General features: G+C 45.2%; 1 protein-coding gene across 3 annotated transcripts in view; it reads right to left on the bottom strand.

Moving 5' to 3' along the window:
• The window catches only part of Usp33 (ubiquitin specific peptidase 33), a 50,364-nt gene extending 34,811 nt beyond the window's left edge, over positions 1-15,553 (bottom strand). For 2 of the 3 annotated variants that reach the window (XM_050149516.1, XM_050149514.1), the window contains exons 1-6: positions 15,401-15,553; positions 5,571-5,702; positions 5,349-5,402; positions 4,883-4,945; positions 2,596-2,748; positions 750-852 (exon numbers count right to left, since the gene is read on the bottom strand). In XM_050149516.1, coding sequence (XP_050005473.1) covers positions 750-852; positions 2,596-2,748; positions 4,883-4,945; positions 5,349-5,402; positions 5,571-5,651 — 454 coding nt within the window. In that variant the 5' untranslated portion in view covers positions 5,652-5,702; positions 15,401-15,553. Of the gene's footprint in view, positions 1-749; positions 853-2,595; positions 2,749-4,882; positions 4,946-5,348; positions 5,403-5,570; positions 5,703-8,945; positions 9,000-15,400 lie in introns of all 3 variants that reach the window. The other variant, XM_050149515.1, reaches the window with a different exon arrangement.
• Positions 15,554-17,416: the final 1,863 nt, after the last annotated feature.

A 17,416-nucleotide genomic window follows, 5' to 3' on the forward strand; every position in this document is an offset into this window, starting at 1 on the left:
CCAGCACTAGGTAGGCAGAGGCAAGTGGATCTCTGTGAGTTCAAGGCCACCCCAGTCTACCTAACAAGTTCCACGACAGCCAGAGCTGATGATAGAAAGAATCTGTCTCAAAAAAAAAAAAACAAAAACAAAAAAAAAAACAAAGCAAAAGAACAACAACCATAAAAAAGTAAAATTCTAGGACGAATGATGCAGCTCAGGGAAAAGTGCTTGTTTGCTATGCACACAAGTCCTGTGTTCTAACAACTAGCAGGAAAATCAAGGTTCATATTAAAGATTCTGAGCCTCAAAAATACGGAAAATACTGACAATCTAGGAGCTGAAATTCTAGGGCAAGAGGTCCACTGGAATCTCCTGATTCTTTTTCCAAATGAATGCTGCCCCCTTGAAAATTCTATTCTTTTCTTTTCTTTTCTTTCTTTTTTGGTGGGTGGAAGTAAAACTGAGTGGCTCAGGGCTGACCTCAGCCTCCTGAGAGTTCAGGTTCCACAGTCCGCTTTCCTTAGGCAGCCTGCTAGAGCAATACCTTCACATCAGCCCAGCAACCACTGGCAGGTGAAAACTCAAAAATAGGTTAGGAACAAAAGGCTCACAAAAGGCAAGACCAGCAGAAGGTGGCGTCAGCTGTGACAAAGTGACACTGGACAAACCAAGCCTGCACAACCTGCTAACGCAAGGTTGCAAGGCCACACTTCTCAGACCTCAGGGAATAGCCGTGCCACAGAGGAATGCTGAGAGAGGAGCCTTACCTCTCGCCTTCAGCTCATCTTCTTCTTCTATTTCTATATCCAGGTCTTCAAATACAGCAACCAGAGGGGTTTTCAGTGTTGTATTGCTGGGTATTTTAAAATCCTTAATAACAAAAAGACATAACACATTTGAATAAATTCTTACAATATCAAAACACACTTTGATTTTAACTTATATAACATCTACACTGCAAAACTGTTAAAAGATATTAAAACAAAATGGTCAGCATGGTGGCAAATGCCTGTTACCCCAGCACTCATGAAGCAGAGACAAAAGGATAAGGGGTGCAGACAGTCCTGGCTGGTAGTAAGTTAGAAGCCATTCTGGGCTACATGAGACCCTGCTCAAAAAGCAACCATAACAGCAGGGTTGGAAAGATGGCTTCGTGCTAAGAGCAAGAGGACCTAATTTGATCCCCAACACCTACATTGGGCTCTAAACTGTCTAGACTCTTGTTCTGGGGGTCTGATGCCTCTCCTAGAGTCCTACGGCATCTGCATTTACTTGTGCACACACCTTCACATGGACACACATCCAAATAATTTTAAGAATTAAAAAAAATAACATAATAACAATGATAAAGATAGAACCCTAAAAGTTTATAGCATTAGCAATTATTATAAAATTTGCATTTATATTTTACAGAAAGCAAATATGTACAAAACCATGCTTTTTTTGTTTGTTTGTTTGTTTTCAAGACAAGGTTTCTCTGTAGCTTAGGAGCCTGTCCTGGAACTAGCTCTTATAGACCAGGCTGGCCTCAAACTCACAGAGATCTGCCTGCCTCCGCCTCCTGAGTGCTAGGATTAAAGGCGTGCGCTGCCACCACCTAGCCAAAATCATGCTTTTTTATTTTTAATTATATATTTGCAGATCTATGTGAGAACGTGTATATGTGAGAATAGGTGCAGGGTAGGCCAGACCCCCTGGAGCTGGAGTTACAGGCAGTTTTGAGTTACCCAGTAGAGGTGCTAGGAACCAAATTCAGGTCCTCTGTGAGAGCTGTGTGCGCTCTTAACCAGAGACGCTTTTCTAGTCCCCCAAAAACATTTAATAAATGGCATTTCTGAATGCAAGCTCAAGAACTAATTTTCTAAATTAGTGGCATGCCTTGTCTTTTCTGATTCTGTAACTTCTACAGAAACAAAGGACATGGCAGAGGAGCCCATCCACAGACCCACTGTTTCTCTGGGCATCACTGTGCTTGCCAGACATGCACATGTAACCATAAACATGGCACAGACCTCTGCAAACCAGAGTCCTCCATCTGCACAAACCTGTCTGTTGAGTCTCCTGGTCCAGGGGAGAAAGTAATACTGTTGCTAACTAAGTTTTGGCATCTCTACTCGTTTCCACTGATAACAGCGAGTAGCAGGCTGCCAAGGGGAGAGAACAGGAGAGAAGCCGTATTCACTCAGCTGCAGACCTCTCTCCCTTCCTAGGAATACCTTACCGCCTTCCTAGATTCAGATTTGCAGAGAGAGAGATCTATTTTTTAAAAAGCTATATGGAAACCTACTACTCTTAGTTAATTTTTAAAAAAAATTTTTAAAGGAACGTGAACACAGGCACTCTGCGTAGGTTGTTAATGAAAATCTAGTACCTGATATGGAATATCCCTTTCAACCTTTCCTTAAAGACTTTTACAAGTGATAGGTGTTTTCCACCTCAAATCCCACCCTTACCTCCCGTTCACTCTGCGCTAAACCAGAGCGAAGCAAGGCATGAGTGCTCTATTTGGCTTTAAAAGTACAAGTAAGATACCCAGGCCTGCTTTGTAAATTCCAACTGCATGACAAATTCTGAAATGATTTCCTGAACATATATTATCTAAACTCAGATTACCTGGACAGTGTTGTCTTGTGTTTGTTGAGGTTGTCTTACATGAGGCAATGAAGGAGGACTCCCCAATTTTCTATCCAAAAATACTTCTTTGCTGCAAGCGTAACACCACACTCGAAGAGTGGTGAGGTTCACAGTCAGATAATGCTTGGTCTCCTACACAGCTCACAGGAGAGAAAATGTGCTTGAGAATGACTCTGCAAAGGAACCCAAAATGAACCCCAGCCTCTGGCGAGCAACCGTCTACTCAGAACAGCTAATCTAGAACACACACATAAACACATCAAAACTTCTACAGAGTACCTGTAGACGCTTACATAGGAACAACACCTAACCTCCTCTCCAAGTTATTCTAGCATCTGTTCCTCTCATTCCCAAGACGAAGAGAAACACAGCAGTGGAGCAAAGGAGAGCAGAAGGAAACAGTATGGGCGTACAGCGACACTGCTGGAATCCCAGCAGCCAAAGGATCACGTGCTCAAGATCATCTCCACTGCACAGCGGATCTAAGCCCCACCCGGGCTACATGACGTAGTTTAGGGAGTTGGGAGTGCTTGTTTGTTTAATCTAGGAGAACAGATGATGGAGGAAGGACATTGGTTAATTATAATAAAGAAACTGCCTCGGCCCTCATAGGACAGAAAATTAGGTAGGCGGAGTAGACAGAAGAGAATTCTGGGAGAAAGAAGCTTAGTGAAGGAGTCGCCATGATTCTCCCGCTCCAGACAGACACAGGTTAAGATCCTCCCTGGTAAGCCAGCTCGTGGGCTACACAGAATATTAGAAATGGGTTAGAACAACATGTAAGAGCTAGCCAATAAGAAGCTGGAACTAGCCGGGCCAGGCAGTGTTTGAAAGAATACAGTTTCCGTGTAATTATTTCTATTTCGGGCATAAGCTAGCCATGCGGGCGGCCGGGTGCCGGGGACGCAGCCCCCCCCCCCCCCCCCCCCCCCCCCCCCCCCCCCCCCCCCCCCCCCCCCGCCGCTCATATTTCAACAAACAGAACTACAAAGGAACACACATTATTTAAATGGAAGCACAATACAACTCACGCAACAGTTGGTCAATAGCCTTTCTCAGAGGGAGCTTTGTGTGAGGGCTTAGCGCACAGAATATCCATGATACGATTGGCTAATTTCTCAATTTTCTAAGGGATGGCAATAGAAAGTACCACTTCCAATGCACAGGGAAGAAACTGTACAATGTTGCCTAGGACTGCAAACACTGGTTGAGACTAGCTGCTGCAGATTATCAGTGGGCATCTAAAGAGAGCATTCATTAGAGAAACTTAGGTTAGAGTGGAAGATCTACCTAACAGATCCGAGATTCACGTCAGAGTCACATGGGAAGTGCCACACAGCGGGAGCGATGTCAACGGCACTCAGTCAGAATGGTGTGTAGAGCAGGGGAAAGGGCAAGAGCTGGATTGCGAGGAAGGGAGTCAGGCAGTTAAACCTGTACTGGGCAGCAAGACAGCTCAGCAGGAAAAAGCACTTGGTACAAGCTTGACAACCTGCTGGGCGATGGTGGCGCACGCCTTTAATCCCAGGACTCGGGAGGCAGAGGCAGGCGGATCTCTGTGAGTTCGAGACCAGCCTGGTCTACAGAGCTAGTTCCAGGACAGGCTCCAAAGCCACAGAGAAACCCTGTCTCGAAAAACCAAAAACAAACAAACAAACAAGCTTGACAACCTGAGATCAAACCTACAACCTACAGAGGAAGGGCATCCTCTGACCCCCACGCATGGAGTGGCACACACACGCCTCCAACACACACACTAATAAAAATTAACTTTAAAATGAACAGAAACCTACACATCTACACTAACTTCCACCTCCATGTCTGATACTATACCTGTAATCTCCACACACATCCATGTATGCTTACTTCTTTTATCAATACTCAACTACAGTCATGTATTAATGCTGATTTTCTCAAAACCCCACCCTCCGACCTTTCACTGAGAACAAGCAAAGTTTTAGTGAATATATTTTCTAAAAAGCAAGAACTCTAGGCTGGTGTGCTATCACATCTGTGGTGTGACACACAGGAGACAAAGGGAGGATTCCAGATGCCAGGCCAGGTTGGACTAGGCTACACAGAAGCCTCGCAGGCGCAGTCTGAACTAATGTTACACAGACTCTCCACTCCCGCAAGCTCTTCTGAAACGCTCGTGCACGGCCAGGATTCAGCTCAGTGCTCACCCAGTGCACGCTCGGCTTAGGCGCAGCCCGGGATCCAACTCCCAGCCCCAACACTGCCATGCAGCCCATCACCACGTAAATACCTGCGAGTGCATGGTGCTGTGGTCGACCTGTGACTCGCCGCAGCCGACGTAGGAACACCTGTTCTGTAAATAAAAGGCACACATGTTATCACAGACGCACTGAGTTTACAAACAACATGACAATAGTCCCACTTAAGTTCTGATTTTATGTTTTAATTCTATAATTACTTCCCAAAGTTAGATAACGTAACTACAAGGTATCAACCACACAGACAAGACTAAGTATTTCAAAACTGAAAGTTATCCCAACTTCAATAAAAAGTAAAGATAAAAATATTTGAGTGGTTTACTAAACTCTACAAACACACCTGAATTAAAATCCATCCAAAGTTTAAACCTTAATTTTTTGTTATTATTTTAAAAGTATACTCACATAAAATTCTTTAATGTATCAAAAATTGTGATTAATATGTATAAATTTACAACAGCAAACTTTTCAGGAAAAACCATACAAACATATACATACTTCCAGGCATGCCCACAGATTAGGTCCTCTGACTTTGCAGTCCTGACAAGCTCCCTAGGAGAGTAAACACAGGAGATATTTGCTGTCAGAGAAAACATACACAGTTCACAATAGCAATACATGAGTTTTAAATTTGACACGAGTGTTCTATTAATTTACTTAAATTTGTATTAAAGAAAAAAGTGAGAATCTTTTTTTAAGGATAATTACAATATAACTTACATGAGATTTTTGTATCAAATCCTCTTTTGTTATTTCACCAACTGAATCCAAATGTGGACAATGATTTCGAAAAGTCGTCATTTTCTTACACTTTTTTCCCTGTTTTTCAAGGTTTTCCAAATCAAGCAATACCTATAGGAAAAGTGGCCCAAAAATTAATCACAAAATGTTAACAAGCTAAAAATGATTAAAGCAAAAGATGAAATAAGAAACATACACACTCGCCCTGCAAAGCACATGCAGCCGCACCTGGGCTGGTGACTGATTAGGAAGGGGAAGACTGACTCAAAACACTGTCCTCGACTCACACACACACACACACACACACACACACACACGTACACACCACACATACACACACGCTCACACACGCAGATAAAATATTGTAAAAATTCTTAGAATTTGAAAAATTATTAACTACGCTGTGGACTTCAATTTAAACACTTGTTAACATTCTTATTCCTGTTTTTAAAATAATGTTTAGCGTCCTTTTCTACCCATTTCTCTTCGCGCCTCTTTTTTTTTTTTTTTTTTTTTTTTGGTTTTTCAAGACAGGGTTTTTCTGTGGCTTTGGTGCCTGTCCCGGAACTAGCTCTTGTAGACCAGGCTGGCATCGAACTCCCAGAGATCCGCCTGCCTCTGCCTCCCGAGTGCTGGGATTAAAGGCATGTGCCACCACCACCCGGCTCTCTTCTCTCCTTTTTATACCTAAGTACATGCACTGCCAGTCAAGAGGGGAGAACTGGATTCAACTGCTCTTTTACCTTAACTACAAAAGTAAACAAACAAATATATAAAATAATGGGTTTTGGTATGGAACAACATACGGTATAGAACAGTGATCCCAACTAAATGAAAACGAGACAGAACTCTACGATTATGCTCCATGAGCCTGGAGAGACGTCCAGAATTCAGAACAGCGAGGGTGAACCACTAACAGGCCAGGCAGTCTCAGAGGTGAAGGGCCTTGAAAGTACAGAGATTCATCTGTCTCGACCTCCTGAGTGCTGGGGCTACCACCACCAGGCTTTTTGTTTGATTTTTGAGACAAGGTTTCATTATGTAGCCCCAATCAGCCTGGAACACATTACATTAGACAGGCTGTGTTCCATCCAGTTCAAAGCCTCTCATGCCTCTGAGTCCTGTGTTACCCCAGCTAGCTGTATCTTTAAAAAAATAACAAAGTAGAAGACACTCAGCATTGGACTCTGGTCTCTACTTGTATACACACAAGCATAAAAGAACCCTTAGAAACTAAACTTTATAAAAGGCTGAGGTTTTTTATTTTTGGTTGGTTTGGTTTTACAAGCCCAGAGCCTTGTACATGCTGGTCAGTTGCTCTATCAGTGAACTGGAACCCCAGCCTGCAAGGGCTGGTTCTTTTGCTTTATTTGTTTTTGTTTTTCAAGACAGGGTCTCTCTGTATAACAGCCCTGGCTGTCCTGGAGACCAGGATGGCTCTGAACTCACTAAGATTCACCTGCCTCTGCCTCCCAAGTGCTGGGATTAAAGGTGTGCGTCACCACTATCCAGCAAGGGCTCGTTTTTAAAAACAGATTTTGCAACAAGATTCTTTTCCAAAGGGACTGTAACAATGTCTACTCCACTAAAAAGTAAGACCTCCTTCTGACACAATTTTCTCTACACATGATCAAGGTGTGGCACACGCAGGCAGAGGACAGAGCCAGCTCAGCCTTCGCCTGATCATTCAACTGCACAATTTAAAATGCTGATGACCTCTTCTGTCTTCCTAGTACAGAATAGAGCATCTCCCAGATGATGAAGCATGGGAATACAGCTGTAATTGAAATCCATTTCAAGTTTTCTGTGATATAAAACCTGGGTTCTACATAGGACAGAAAATGTGGCATCTGGTTTTCGGAGTCTACCTTATTTCATTTAACATGGTGACTTTCAGTCCATCCATTTGTCTACAAGTGACATAACTTCATCCTTTTTCATGGGTGAATAAAACTACATCGTGTATATATGCCACATTCTCTTTACCCACTCATTTGTTGTTCCACACTCGACTACGATGACTAGAGCCTCAGTAGCCATGGACGTGCAAGCGCCTATGCGATGTGCTGGCTTAGATCCCTTCAGGTACAGAGCCAGCAGGGCGCAGCTGGACATTCTGTCTTACAGGCCGGGGAACCACCATCCCGATTTCCACCGCGGCCACAGCGCACCCCACCAGCAGCACCCCTCCCCATTCTCCCCAGCATGTGTCCCTGTCTTCTTGAGGCCAGCCACTCTGCTTGTCACCAGTCTGAACACAGCTTTAACTGGCATTTCCCTGGTAATGCAGCATGTTCATGTTGAGCATTCCTTTCAAATATTTACTGGCCATCTGTAGTTCTGCTTTTGAGAACTGTCTGTTTTCTGGTTAGTTTACTGGATGATTGCTTGGGGAATGTCTAACTTTTGGGTTCTTCATGAATTCTAGCACTTATCTTCGATGCTCAGTTGACAACACATTTTCCTCTCATCCTGTAATCCTATCTCTTCAAGTTCCTGGACGGCTTGGCATTTCTTTGCTGCCATTTCCTGTTCTTACTTAGGGTTATTTTGGTTTTAATGTGTATGTGTGACTGTATACCAGTGTGTGCAAGTGCTGGTGTACGGAGACTAGATCAGGCGTCTGTTCCCCTAGTGCTGGAGCTGCACTTGACTGGACCGCTGGGAACTGCACCTAGATCCTCTGGAAGAGCCGCCCAGTCCACCTAGGCTCCGCCAGAGCCTCAGGTGTCTTCTGAAAACTGGTCTTGCTGAACTTTATCCAGTACCTCTCAGGAGACTCGCAGCTTGCCATATTTCTTGCTTCATTTGCTGATATCATCTATGATCAGATCTGGTAAGCAATGATCCCTATGCTGGGCAACACTCTCCACTGAGCCAAACAAGGTGGCTAGCCCGTTCCTTCCTATGTACACCCACTGGATAATACTACACTACCCACTCTGTGTTTCATGTGTGGGTAGCATTTTTCAGAGATAAGAGCATGTCAGACAGTATTTGTGGAGCAGCATCTCCAGCAGGGGACAGAGGGTTTTCCTCATGATGACGATGTCTTAAGTGAAAACCATCTGTTATTCTGCTGCTTTCAAAGACAAATTCCTTTTGTCATTGAAGATTCTGTTTCGCTTTAGTTTCAGTTTTTCTGAACAGGATCTTGCCATATAGCCTTGGCTGGTCTGGAACTCACTCTGTAGACAAGGCTGGCCTTGAACTCAGAGATTGATCAGCTTCTGCCCCCCAAGAGCTCTGGTTAAAGGCATGTACCACCATACCCAGCCTTTTCAGTCCCTTCAAGATAACTTGTTAATTCAAATTTTTAGCTCATGGATCAGTTTTACTCATTTTGACACACACCTGTAGCAGCAACCACACAAGAGACCAAGGTAGAATGATTACTTGAGCCCAGATCTGAAAGACAATTTGGACAACAGGGTCAGATTTGGCCACAATAAAAAATTAAAATCTGGGGCTAGAGAGATGGCATAGACATTAAGGTGTTTATTGGTCTTGCATTCAGTTTCCAAAACCTACATGGTACCTGCATCTGTAACTCCAGATGCAGGGCTCTGAACCCTCTTCTGGACTCCTCAAGCACCAGGTACAAACATGGTTCACATACATACATGCAGGCAAAACACTAATACACAAAATAAAAAATTTTTAATAAAATATGCTAGGCTTGGTGCTACATGTCTATAATCTAGTTCTCAGGAGATGGAAGAAGGAGAATTGGAAGTTCAAGGCCAGCCTGGGAAACACAGTAGACTTTGTCTTAAACAAAATAAGAAAGAAAGGAAGAGGGGAAAAAAAGGGAAAGAAACAAGAAGGAAACAACAAAAAAAAAAGCTATACATTTCTCCTAAGGACTTCTGCTGTCTGCTAGTGGAATGGGAAGGTTCTCAAGGCTGCCTCAGAGAAAATAAAGGGGTAGGGACTGAAAAGGAACTTTTTTTTTAAATATTTATTTATTATGTATACAATATTCTGTCTGTGTGTATGCCTGAAGGCCAGAAGAGGGCACCAGACCCCATTACAGATGGTTGTGAGCCACCATGCGGTTGCTGGGAATTGAACTCAGGACCTTTGGAAGAGCAGGCAATGCTCTTAACCACTGAGCCATCTCTCCAGCCCCCTGAAAAGGAACTTCTAAAATGGGCTTTCCCCTTAAGGAAAAGAGAAAAAAAGAAAAAAACAAAACTAAACAGAAGGCCTTCTGTATTCCTGTTACCTAGCTTTAGTAAGTTGTTTCAGTTTGGCAACAAAATGATCCTTTTAAGGATGTGTTGGTTATAGTGTATTCAGATGCAGTTACAACAACTAAATCCTTTAGTTCAACTTCTAAAGAACACACAAAAATGGCTGGGCAGTAGTAGTGGTGCACGCTTTTAATCCCAGCACTTGGGAGGCAGAGGCAGTCAGATCTCTGTTCGAGGCCAGCCTGATCTACAAGAGCTAGCCCTAGGACAGGCTCCAAAGTTTCAGAGAAACCTTGTCTTAAAAACAAACAAAACAAAACAAAAAACACACCAAAGAAAAAAAAGCATGACTACTGCCAACCCTGAAGACTTGAGTTTAGCTGCAGTGACCCGCATGGTGGGCGGAGAGAACCAACTCCTCAGCTGCCCTCTGACCTCCACAAAGGCACTGCAGCACATGCCCGCACATCCACAAAATAAAACATCAAAACAGATTTTAAAGCTGATTCTTGTACTTCATACAAATACCCTATGGAGCAGACCCTTCACACCTGTGTGAAGCTCCATAGTTCGCGCAAGCAGTCCTGAAACATCCAAATCATCCTTAACTTTTTATTTTTAAAAAGTGAGTAAAATCTCTAGTCTCTCTTCCTAGAAATACCTGTCTAATTAGAATGTCCAGTTAGTGAGAGTCTAGGTCTATTAAGAGCATAGTCTCCGTTAAAGGGTGGTGGTGATACACCTCTAATCCCAGCACTTGGGAGGCAGAGAATGCCCACCAGTTTGAGAATGGTCTGGTCTACATAGTGAGTTCAAGGCCAGCCAGAGCTACACAGACAGAAACAGTCAGTCAGTCATGAACAACTCATCTGGAGAGTGCAGCTAGGTGGTTCTGTGTCTTTCCACAGACGTGAGATCCCAGGTTCCTTCCCCAGCACCACACAAACTACTTATTCAGACAGGCAAACAAATGCAGCCAGCATAAAGAAAACGGCTGACCTGTTTGCATTCTCACTGGATGAGGAGTCAGTGAGCACGACGCAATAAACCCTGACAGGAGTGTCAGCACACACCTTCATCCCTGCTCTGAACTGGGAGCCAAAAAGTTGTCAGTTCAAGGCCACTCTGGCCTACCCGGGGCGACCTGGTCTCAAAACACCTGGTCTCAAAACGAAAGAGTAAAGAAAAATTCTAAGTCATCTGAGTAATGCTACCACAAAACCGATAAAAATTTCCTTCTTTGGGATTTCCTAATCAGTTGAAAACTGTCAGCAAGAGTCTTGTTTATGTCGCGTTCAGCCCCATACCTTCACCAACTCACAGTAGGTCAGGTCAGGACTGCCACAAGCCCTGGACACAGACTTGTTAATGCAGGCCTGACGCCAGCACTCGGTGCGGTTGGCGGCTCTCGGAATGACCATTCGTCTTCGTCAATCACTCCCACCTGACACTCATTCCTTTATTCTTCTGAAACAACTAATTTGAAGGCCCAAGGCAGGTGGCTTCCCACCATCATTACTCTTAAATTCCCTCCTTACTTTCTAGTGCCGAATTCTGGTTGTCGTTGTTGTGGGTTGTTTTTTTTTTTTTTTTTTCACCACTTCTCAACTCCATTCCTTGTAAGTCACACCAGGACTGTCTTCGCAGGAACACACTCCCACAGTGCCCTTTGAACCTACCTGAGGCCTCAAGGCAGCTGTACAAATGACTTCCGGGCACACTGCAGGGTCCCACCCCAGAGCTCTGCTCTCTCCTAAGTTCCTCTACCACTCCAGGGAACCTTTCTGGAGCAGTCAGTCATCAAGGACAGAGGTAATTAGGAAACAGCACACCGCAGCTACACTGGGGACAGCTCCAGAGTCTCTGCAGCAGTAAGCCCTCGGTGGCCCGTCCTTAGAGGCTGTTCTACTCATGTCTCACATCTTCTGACGCAGCACGCACACCCATATTGTTACCGAAGTTCTGAGTTCAACAGATACTGTGAAAGCCTCAAAGACGATGCGGATCCCAGGATGGGCGCACTGAAATATCACACGGAACCCAACCACAGTGTACAGTCAATTCATGTTCATGTAAAGATACCAGGGAGTCCACGCTGCCAAGATCTAGTTTAACCTGAAGCTATCCAAGTTAATCTTCCAGTCTCTGTGACCGCCCTAAGAACTCACTCTGTTATATGAGCAATATGGAATGTCTCCCTCAACTAAACGTCCAAGAGACCTTTCCCGTTATTTATTTATGATGAAGCAAGACCGGAGAAAGGTTGCAGTGCACTGTAAGGACACTCATTAAGACGGGAGGCAAAGCTGGTATAGTGACTCCTGCCTTTAACTCGGGAGGCAGAGGCAGGCAGATCTCTGAATCTGAGGCCAGTCTGATCAACCCAGTAATTTTTTGATTTTGTCTTGGTTTATTGAGACAGGATTTCTCTGTGTTACAGCCCTGGCTGTCCTGGAACTCTGTAGACCAGGATGCATTTGCCTCCCAAGTGCTAGGATTAATGGCATGCACCCCACCCCCTGGTTTACACAGTGAGTTCTAGGATAGCCAGGGCTAAATAGTCTTGAGGGGGGGATGTATACACCCTAGAATGGATGCAGGCTTTTCAAGTTCAAGGCTAGCCTGAGCTACACAACAAGTTTCTGCCTGGGCTACATAAGATTCCATCCAAATAACTAAAAAAGAAAAGAAGGAGGGAAAGAGGGAAGAACGGAGGGACAGGAGGGAGGAAAGGGAGAGAAGGGAGGGAAAGGTAAAAAGTTCAAGGGGCTGGAGAGATGGTTCAGCGGTTAAGAGCACTGCCTGCTCTTCCAAAGGTCCTGAGTTCAATTCCCAGCAACCACATGGTGGATCACAACCATCTGAAATGGGATCTGATGCCCTCTTCTGGCTGCAGGCAGACACACAGACAGAATACTGTATACATAATAAATAAATAATTTTTTTTAAAAAAAAGTTCAAGGCTATAAAGTAAATAAATGCAAGATCAGCCTAGGCTCTTTCTTAAGACTAGTTTCAAAATAACAAACAAGCAGCCAGGAGAAACAAAGACGTGCAAGGCCCTGGGTTTAATCCCCGCAAAGACCACACTCAACTAAGATTTTAGAAAACCTGAGGCTTCCTTTTCATTTCCTAGCTGGTTCCAGGGAATAGAGTCCAGAGCCTTGCGCATGATGATGAAGAGCCCTCTCACTGAGCTACAGCTCCCAGCCCCATTCCTTCTACTCAGGGAGCCTTGCCTCCACTAGACTCCGGTTATTGACCTACCTAATCTTACAAAGTCACACAAACGCAACATTTGATACAGCACTGTTTCTTAAATATGAGTCCTCGTTACATATACAGACTGCTCACAATTCATGTGCCCTATATGTATGATTTATTTGTATTATTTTCTGTGTTGGTGTGTTTGCTGGTATCCACGGAAGCCAGAAGATGGTGTTCAAGCTACCTGGCTAGGAATTTAAGTCAGGACTTCAGCAAGCACTCTTAACCACTGAGTCATCTCTCCAACCCCATGCATGTACCTTCATACAGAATTTTATCAAAATACTCCCAAAATCCCATGTAGAGTTTTAGCAGTTTTAAAACTACACTAATGGACTAGACCTGCAGCTAGGTGTTAGTACATGTGGCAGTGCATGCCTCCAGTCCTGATCACTGGGGAGGCTGGGAGAGGGAAAACATGGAGGTCCCAGGCCAATCAGAGCATCAGGGTAAGGCACATTATCTCCTTATTTCCTTATTTTTAAAACAATTCACATTTCCTCTCTTAAGAATATTGCAGCATTTTTCATTATTTTCTTGAAGCACACAGTCTTGCTGTGGCAGGGCAATTATGTACTGTAGTTCAAGTGCGTGGCAGGTGTAAAAGAACCAAGGGTTCAAGGTCACCTGCTACAGCAGAAGTTCATGGCTAGCCTGTGTCAGTCTCTCTCACGTGGTAAGTCACATCTCCGTCCATACATCCATCCACATTTATTTATTTATTTATTTATTTATTTATTTATTTATTTATTTATTTATTTTCAGGGCAGGGGTTCTCTCTGTAACAGCCTTGGCTGTCCTGGAACTCCCTCTGGAGACCAGGACAGATTCACCTGCCTCTGCCTCCCAGGGGTTGGGATTAGAATGTGCCACCACAGCCGGCTCAGTCTTTCTAATCTTAAACTTTATCTCAGTTTTCATCACAGGCTGATTTGGCACTGTGACTTCAGAAGGAAACACGGCTCCTGCCACAATCTCGAAGCTCCCTCTGACTTGGGGAAAGGTTATTGGCATTCTCCAGAGGCCTGGGGTAAGAGCAGTAAAACTCTGTAAGGGAAAGAAAGGTTCCTGAAAATCATCAGCAAGTCAGCTTTACTGCAATTATGTAAAAAGATTTGCTTATGCATGGGTTACAGAACTGAAAAAGAAAGCAACTGGAAGTTGGTTATTAATTAGATCAAAAATGACCTGTCATCATAAGTCCAGTGAGGTCAAATGTATTATTGTAGGATTTTTTTGAAGTGTTTTTTTTTCTCATCTTGCCGAAGCAAATGAAATAGCAAAACTGCAAGCACAGTGTAAGTTACTAAAGAGAAGTAACATTATCAAACAGTAAGAGTCTCGTGTTTCCCTCTATGTATATTAACAGTATGAATTCACTACTGCCATTTAGGCTCCTAAAATCATCAGACTGCCTGTTGCCATCGTTTGACTTGCTCTGACCTCTCCAAATGAACAACTATGCCCTCTCAAACGCAGACGGAAGGAGGAGAAATGGTCCCATTCTTTCATTTGCTTGCCTTTGAAATAGGGGCTACTGTAGCCAGGGCTAATCTCGACGCCCTTTTCTTCCTTCCTCTGCCTCCCAAATGCTGGTATTTCTAGGCCTGAGCTATCTAGCCTGGCTCTCATTATCTTTGGTAACAGGGTTCTCTTAAAGTTAAAAAAAAAAATCATCCAATCAGACAAAAAATATTTAATTAGACTTGGTGGCAATACACTTAGAACCCCAGCAACTTGGAGGTTGGAGGCCAGACAGACCTGTCTCGAAAATAAAACAGGAAAAAGAAAGAATACTTTGGAATTCTACATTAATCACTAAGTCTCGAGACCATTGGTAAAATGTATCCTCAGTTCAGAATCTGCTCCAGCCAGGATGTCAGCCCCTGTCTCCATTTTGCAGGCCTAATACTGATTCCAGGAGAATCTAAACCGTAACAATCTTTAGGTGGAGTGCAAAATCCCTAAGGCAATCAGACTCGTTACCTAACAGGCCAGCATTACGAATTTTCCGACGAAGAGCATTCTGTATTTGAGAAGCATTTAAGCACTTAGGGAAAGTACACACGCACGGTGGAAATGAGACCCGAACAAAAGCTGCGGACCGACAAACGCTAGGACTGGACTCGACCCAAACGCACCGTCGGCCGAAGACACGGCACCGGGACGATGACACCTCGCTTTTCCCGTCCGTAGCAATGAATAACGGGGCGGCGCGCACGGGTCGCGTCCCCCGACCCCGGTCGCTGTCCAAGGAGCCGCCCGGCCGGGCCGCGCGCGGGTGCGAGCCACAGCCCAGGCGCGCCCGCTAGCCCGCCCTCTCTCCCGCCCTCCCGCCGCGCTCACCTCCGCCGCCGCCCGCCGCCCGAGCGCTCCTCCTCGCAGCCCTGCGCGCTCGGCTCCGCAGGGCCGCAAAACGGTTCGCAGCGCGGCCCGCAGGATCCCGGCCGCAGCCCGACGCTTCCCTCGGCAGCCGCCGCTCCTTCCGGTGTCTCTGCGGCCGCAGCGGGCGTCTGGGGCGGGGCCTAGTGGAGGGCACGCCCCGGGGCGGAGCCTCGCGTCTGGCCTGGCTTCTCCGTCAGGTCTGCGCTTGCCTGGGGCCTTGCTAGGGAACCGCTACTGACCTGTCTGCTACCTTCTATTTTCCGGTTTTGTTCGTAGTCTCCCACCCGCTGCAGTCACAAGACGACTTCCCAAGGTCTCGTCGCGGTGCGTTGCTGACTGCAGTCCGGAAAACCACTGAAAGGTCTCAGGGTTGCAATCTGAGCTCCTATAAATTCTGCACTTAATAGGCTGGGGCAGGAGGATTACCATGACTTCCAGGCTAGCCTGTGCTACCGTGTGAGGCAGTAACACTATATTAGACCTACCTCAATTCAACTCTAATCCCGACCCTTGTTTGTCTTCTTACTTCTTCAAGACCTACATTCTCTGGGAGCAATTGCGTTTCTGTTTTCCACATAGACAAAGAAGAAATTAATCTCTACCATTTTCCACTGGGTCAAACTCAAGACCAAATAAAATATTTATTGAAACCTTGGGATCTTCTCGGTGCTGAGAGCACTGGGAGGGGGGGGGGACCAACTTCTACTTGTGAGTCTGTTGCATTTCCCCGGGTTGATTTTAACAGATGTGAATAAAAACTGCAAAGCTGAAAACGTTTGTCAGCTAGGCGTGGTGGTGCACCCCTACAGACCCAGCACTTGGGGGGGGCAGGATTGTGAGTTCCGGGCCAGCCTGGATTACAGAGTGAGACCTGTTAATCTGATTACTTCCAACGGTTTGGTCTCTACGTGGGAGGACGTATCCAAATGTTATGCAAGGTGTACCGGCTCCATCAGAAGCAGGTTACTAAGTATAAGAATAAGGGGGCTTCCACTTATTCTTCTGGTGGAGGTGGAGGACATTAACCTTGAAACCACATTCTCTGTGGGGCCCCGACACGGAGGAGACGGAAGCGTCCCACTCAGGAAGGTCTGAGTGGGTGCCGCTATACTCTAATTTCAGCCGATTGCGAATATTGCTTTTTTGCTTTCATCGATATCCAAATTAATAATATTTTCAGTTTTCCCTGAATGACTTTTCCCAGGGAGTCCATTCCTAGTCACCCAGAGAGAACAACCAGCAGACCAAATAAATGTTTCCATCCACATGCAACCTGGTGGACCAGTGAATTTAATTGGGGTTATTCAAGCATGGACCACTTAAAGGGCAGCTGCACCACCATATCTCCTATGCCTCTAGCAATTGTTAACCACGTGTTTATCCTCGGAGATGGGAGGGGCTACATGAGCCTGGGAGCCCGCCCCTCCCTCCTTGGGGAAATGCTAATGAATCCCATCTGGCGAGGGTGCTTTGCTGCTAACCAGAGTCTCTGATGAACTGTCCCAGAGAACAGAGTACCATACCGTGCATGTTCACTACATACAAGGATTTGGGGAGGGGCTTGTTTGCTTTGTTTTGGTGTCGATTTTTAATTAACTTTATTTATTTATATGGTCATTTTGTCTACATTAAATCTGTGGTCATCTGCCTGTGTGGTACCCCAGGAGGCCAGAAGGTGTCAGATTCCACCTGGGCTGGAGTTACAGATGGTTGTGAGTCGTCTTGTGAGTGCTAGGAATTGAACCCTATTCCTCTAGAAGGGCAATCCGGGTCTGCAACTGCTGAACCATCTCTCCAGCCCTGGTATTTTATTTTCAAGACACGCCCCTGTTATATAGCCCTTGAACTCTTGGTTCTCCTGCCTCTCTGTCCTGATTTCTTAGAGTCCGGGTGGGAGGATTATTTGACTTGTAAAATTCAGGGGTCTGGTCTGTGGCACAGCAAAGCTGTGGTGGTGGTAGGAGTGTGATCTGGCTG

This window comes from Alexandromys fortis, unplaced genomic scaffold, assembly GCF_014885135.2.
Source record: "Alexandromys fortis isolate MF-2015 unplaced genomic scaffold, M_Fortis_MF-2015_v1.1 scaffold_68, whole genome shotgun sequence".
In the NCBI taxonomy this organism is placed as follows: domain Eukaryota; kingdom Metazoa; phylum Chordata; class Mammalia; order Rodentia; family Cricetidae; genus Alexandromys; species Alexandromys fortis.